A 6,000-nucleotide genomic window follows, 5' to 3' on the forward strand; every position below is an offset into this window, starting at 1 on the left:
TACTATATTGGGAAGGAAGAAAACAATAAAATACAAGCTTACAAGTGTGAAGTGATAAGGATGATAGTAGAAAATAAACAGATAAGCGCTCCCCTAACTAATAAGACAGTAAAGTCTAGACTATCTGACAGGTTCAGTGAGAATGCCCTGAGACAGGAGAGCTCACTTGGAGGACCCATGGGCTCCATAGGGTACCATATGGAAACCACATACCCAAAGATGGCGCATTCAAAGAGAGATGAAGTATGTAATGGGTCATTTTCTATGACATGATAAAAAAGGGTACCAAGTGTTGTCATTATAAGGCAACGTCAGAACAATTCATCTCTATCCTTAAAAAGATCTACGCTAAAGAGATCTCTCGACCGGACCACTTTGCTGGGTAGGAAAATGAGGTGCCACCGGGATGCTCGAACTAGGAGCAAGTCGAAGAATCAGAAAAGGGTAAGATAAGTAGGAAATTGAGGGAAAGGGCTCTTTTCTCATAGACCTACAAAATTTTTGAGGAAAAGGAACAGGATAAGGAAGGGGGGAGGCCTAAAATACCATTCACTAAGGTGCAAACAACTACAGAATTTACAACTATACGAACTAGACAGATAAACGGATTTAAGTACGTATAAACCATATGACCCTCATGGGTATTTCTCTTGCCATGAATGCATTACTGAAGTTATTGTAGGGAAGGTTTAATTGTCCAGGATTTTTTTTTTTTTAAGTCAAGGAATTGTGTGAAAGCTAAGCCTAGTTAACATTATCTTCCTTTCTGCCTTTAATGACTATGGTATCTTACGTACAGTATCTAATACACGAGCCACAATGAGATCAACAGTAGTACTCCTATTTTTCAAAGAACAACCACAGAGCAATATGACAGTATGATATGGATTCAATTAGCACTTGGCAGGTCATGAATAACTTTTAAACAATGTTCTTTTAAGTTGGAAAGTGTTAAAATATACCGTAATCATGGACCAATGTGTTTTCCTTACGGTATGCCAGCAGGCAACAATATAAACCTGAAGAAGTAAATCTTACTTCCAAAGGAAGGAAAAGAAACATTGATCCTTGGGCTACTCCTAGTTTCTGCAGGCAGTCCCTCGCCCCCCAAGTGTCTTCCTCTCTTACTATATTCAAAGCCAATCATCTGAAATGTTCCTCTGACTTTCTGAGGTTTTTATCTTAACCATAGAGGGAAAGAAGAGAAAAAAGTTGGGAGGGGGGATTGGGGTAATCATCTTGGAAACGGATAAATGATAAACATTGTAAAACAAAACAATGTTCCTGAATTGTTAAAAATTCTCCTACCATCAAATCAAACGGCATAATTCTAAATAGCCAATTGGTAAGCAAACGTAGACTTTCTTGGTTCAGATCAACGTGAAAAGGCTGGTAGAACAAAGACCATTTACTTGGATAAATAAGAACCACCTACAGCCAACCCCATAGAGCATGGTGAGAGTACTGAGCAAGTATGTCCTGCGAGCGTACCTCTTCTTGGTTATAACTGCATGGGGCACCTTCTTGGGATGCGAGACCTCAGGTAACATTGAAACACACCCTCTGTTCTGAAAACCCCAATTTTGCCCATTTCCTGTCCTGTCCAAAGTCAGGTGTATGTGGCTTCACAGGTTTCAGAGCCTGCTTAACACTCATTTCTGGAGGCATCTCTGACAGACGCTAAGAGTAACGGGCTTCGTACCCCAGAAGGTAAAATATTGCAAGGGAAATAGCAGTCAGATCTACTGCTCCGCTCCATGTGTCTTAAACATTACTATGACCTGTGCAAGCCACTTGCTGTAACGAAGCCTGCAGAGTGTACAGTGTGTTTTCCAGGAGACCTTTAAAGAACAGCTTGCAGACAAGAGGTGCTAGCCTTAGTTTCACAGTCGGTGAAACTCCACTCCAAGAAGCTTTTGGCACGTCCCCACCTCTTGTTTACAGCTGGCTTCAAGACAATTTCAAGAACCAAATTCCAAGGAGTCAGTACATAGTCAGTCACTGGTAGGTATTCGGCACCGAAGAGTAAATGAAAACTCAGATTCAGATCAACATTTAGAAAAGAAAAGGCCCGCTCTTCCCGGTAACAGTGTATAGAAACAACTCAGAGTTGACTTTGCAATGAGGTATTCTCCACAGTAAATTAAATGGCAGGAGCTTGCTCTTCTTCCAACAAGGGAGAAAGAATTACGCTTCACCATAACCCAGGGTGTGCAATCAGTGAGACTCAGGTTTAAGCCTTTCCTGCTTTTTAAAAGCTTACTCCATTAAAAAAAAAAAAAAACTTTTGAGGAAATCAAATGCAAACAGTCACAGAACAGATTCATAAAACGGAAAGCCTCTATCCACCTCTCTCTTTAATTCTTCACTCCAGGCAGCACGATTGCTTTTAACACACCGTTAGCTTTTATAAAAATGAGATTATACGGGTGCTTTTGTGATCATCCTCTACCCTTCCTACCCGTCCCTTCTCCCGGCTACTCAGAATACGTGTAGGAGAGCAAGCAGAGCAGAAGGTGAGGCGGCCAGCTCAGTTCCACCTCTGGCCAGGCAAGCATTGGGTAGATCATTTAATGCAATTACATATCCTAAGCCTAAAGGACGGCACACAGGGAAGAAGGGTAAAGGAGGGCGGAAAAGAGAAGCTTCCGGAATATTTCAAAGGTAAAGCCATAGTACTCGAGCTGTCTGAAATTGCCTCTAAGCGTCTTCAAAATAACTCCCTGGGATTTATTTTTAAGTTGATGCTCCCTGTCCTCGCTCAAGGTGGAGCTGAAACCAGTTGCAAAATTTCACTCTGCGGGAGTCCTGAAGAAACAGGAAATGGGGTCTACGCTTCGAGTCGGAATGAAGAGAGATTTCTCCGCCGCTCGCGGGGGCCGTGCGCTCGCTAGCTGGAGGCGCCGGGTGAGCAGCCTCGGGCCAACCGCTTATCCCGGCTCGGCACTGCAGGCGCAGTTAAACCGGGAGGTGCACACAGCTCTCCGGGGCTCCGGCACACACGCGGCCTCCGCGCAGGAAAACCCAGTACTAGCTAGGAGCCGGGACTAGGGTCGCCCAAGGGATGGAAACCACACTTGGCGCAAGCCAGAGGACCCCGGCAAGGGTATTGCTCCCTGAAGGGAAAAAGGCGCCCTCTCGATTCAAACCCCCTAACCCTACAGAGACTCCTCATCATTCAACCATTCTCCCCAGAAACTCTCGGACATCACCATGGGTACCCACCCATGAACGATCTCGCCTTGGAAAGAAGTAGAGGGAACAGGGGAGAGCGAGATGGGAGTGAAGGGGGGACTCTTCAGTCTGCAGCAATTGGGGAGGGCTTGGAAAATGGAGCAGGCGAGCAGTGTAAAGGACAGGGGCCGGGTCACAGCAACCTGTAGGATTGCAGCAGGTCGCAAACTTCGGGTGGGAGGCAGTGGTCCTCTCGGAGGTCCTCGCTCGACTCCCACCCCGTTCGGCTCGGCGCGCGGGGAGGTGCAAGGCGCAACTTGGGAAGCCAACGCCACAGTGCGGGTCCCACTCCGTGTGGCCGGCGCTCCCTCGCCCTCGCTCCCAGGCCAGCCGCCCGCCCTGCCCAGCGCTTGCTTACCTCGGGCAGCCGCGGCCCCCGCCGCCCAGAAGCAGAGTCCCAGCCACGGGAGCCACCGGCGCGCCCCTCCGCCGCCTCCTCCTGCGGCGGCCGCTGTCCCCATGCTCCTCGCCCCACTCCGGAGCCCGGCTCCTCTTCCGCGCCCCGGGAGTCCGCGAGAGGCACGACGAGGCAAGGGCCGAGACGCGGGGGTCCCGGGGGGCTTTAGCGAGCGACTGTTCCACGGCCGCTCCCTAAGGCCCCGGGGCAGGGAGCTCCGAGTCGCCGCCGGACTGGCACCCAGAGAAAGCGCGCGCCTCCATAGCCCCCTACAGAGGGGCGACCGCTGCCGCCACGGCCGCTACCCGAGTCTCCCGCCGGCTCGCCCACAGCCCTCACGCCGCTGGCCGGCGCCGGACTACCGAGCGGAGCCGCGAGTCCACGGCGCTGAGCAGACCCCGCGACCGCCCGGTCTCCGCCCCTCGGCGCGGCAGCCAATGAGCCGGGCCGGGGCGGGGCGCGCGGGGTGGGCGGGCGCGCGGGGTGGGCAGGGGGAGGTGCAGGTGAGCCGGGCGGTGCCTCCACGTGCCCCCAGGTCTCCCCACGCTCTGCAAGTAGCCCCCTCTCCCGGAGAAAGGAACGGAGGCCGGGACCGGGCTGGGGAAGGGAGGACATGCCTGGGGATGTGTGCGCGCAAAGCCCGCAGCCCCCCTGGAGGCGAAAGCAGCGCAGAAAGACGGGGCCATCTCGGCAGCCCCGATGCTGCCAGGAAATCCGCTCAGTTTTCTTCAACTTTGGGTCCTCTCAAAGTCCTGACTCTCCTTCTTCCTTTTTTCCACATCAGCTCAGAAATCCCTCCGGAATAAGTGACAAAAGAAAAAAAAAAGTCAAGTAGGAAAAAAATGACACTGGAACAAATTCAATATTGCGCCTATGCTAAATATATATGTTGTTGTTGTTAGGTGCCGTCGAGTCGGTTCCGACTCATAGCGACCCCGATCCGATACACAACAGAACGGACCCCTGCCGGATCCTGGGCCATCCGTACAATCTATGTTGTTATGCTTGAGCTCATTGTTGCAGCCACTGTGTCAATCCACCTCCTTGAGGGTCTTCCTCTTTTCCGCTGACCCTGTACTCTGCCAAGCATAATGTCCTTCTCCAGGGACCGATCCCTCCTGACAACAATCCAAAGTATGTAAGACGCAGTCTCGCCATCCTTGCTTCTAAGGAGCATTCTGGCCGTACTTCCAATACAGATTGTTCGTTCTTTTGGCAGTCCATGGTATATTCAATATTCTTTGCCAACACCACGTTTCAAAGGAGTCAGTTCTTCTTCTGTCTTCCTTATGTGTGCATATAAATTAAATTTTTTAAAAAATTAAGAGGTGGTAAAATGACAATATTGGGTGCAGCAAGGGCTATATGATCGATTTTTGTTTGAATTATTTTATTTTCCAATTTCTCTTCTGTTGTCCTCATCACTCCGGAATCCTCAGACTTTTGAGAAAGGCCCCACGTTTCTGATACCCATTGCTCATAGTGACCTTATAGGACAGAACAGGACTGCTCCACTGGGCTTCTAAGGCTAAAATCTTTGCTTAAGCACACTGCCACATCTTTCTTCTGAAGAGAGGCTGGTGGGCTCCAACCATCAACCTTTCCGTTAGCAGGCCAGCCCTTAACCAAGGAGCCACCAGAGCTCCTTTGTTTCTGATAGCTTCTGTTTTTGTGTTTTAATTTGGGCCCTGAGAATTGCCGTTCCTATAAATATTAGGGAGTCCTGGTGATTGAGTGGTTAAGAGCTACGGTGAGCTAAGCCTGCTACGAAAAGGTTGGCAGTTCAAATCCACCAGCTGCTACCTGGAAGCCCTACGGGGCAGTTCTACTCTGTCCTACAGGGTCACTATGAGTCAGAATCCACTCATCTGCAATGGGTTTGGATTTTGTTGTTGTTCTTATTTTTGTTATAAGTATCAGAGAGAGATGTGCTGGGCATTTGTGCCTTTATAGCAAGAACAAAGAAGACTTTTTAAAACTATGGTTTGGTTTTACCAAACTGTAAAATCTTTATTCGAGTGCTTTTGAAAGTACCTTACAGTTGCCTCTTATTCTCCCCTTTGCAGAAGGAGGGATTTAAGAGATTGTCCAAGGCCCGACAGTTTCAGAGCCAAGAATACACCCTGATTTTTACTTTGAGTCCCATGTTCTGTAGTCAGGCCATCTCCCCCAGGACTGGGTCCCCAAAATAGTGCCAGAACTTAGCCGGCCCGAATATATGTCCTCTCTTGCCTGGCTGATCCCAATAGAAAATGATGTCTTAGTTTGAAAGAAAGACAACCTTCCCAATAGTTTCTCACTGCCCACGCTCAATATTGATACAAGTACTTTTAAAAAATCCATCTCTCTTGCCAAAGCACTACCTGCTC

The 6,000-nt window shown here is 49.2% G+C and overlaps 1 protein-coding gene across 8 annotated transcripts in view; it reads right to left on the reverse strand.

Annotated features, from left to right (window-relative positions):
• UNC5D (unc-5 netrin receptor D) overlaps window positions 1–3,981 on the reverse strand; it is a 630,356-nt gene extending 626,375 nt beyond the window's left edge. For 6 of the 8 annotated variants that reach the window (XM_049865157.1, XM_049865158.1, XM_049865156.1 and 3 more), the window contains exon 1: window positions 3,593–3,981. In XM_049865157.1, the coding sequence (XP_049721114.1) occupies window positions 3,593–3,695 (103 nt within the window). In that variant the 5' untranslated portion in view covers window positions 3,696–3,981. The remainder of the gene's footprint in view (window positions 1–3,592) is intronic. The other 2 variants (XM_049865155.1, XM_049865160.1) reach the window with 2 other exon arrangements.
• Between the last annotated feature and the right edge of the window lie 2,019 nt (window positions 3,982–6,000).

This window comes from Elephas maximus, chromosome 22 (assembly GCF_024166365.1).
Source record: "Elephas maximus indicus isolate mEleMax1 chromosome 22, mEleMax1 primary haplotype, whole genome shotgun sequence".
NCBI lineage: Eukaryota > Metazoa > Chordata > Mammalia > Proboscidea > Elephantidae > Elephas > Elephas maximus.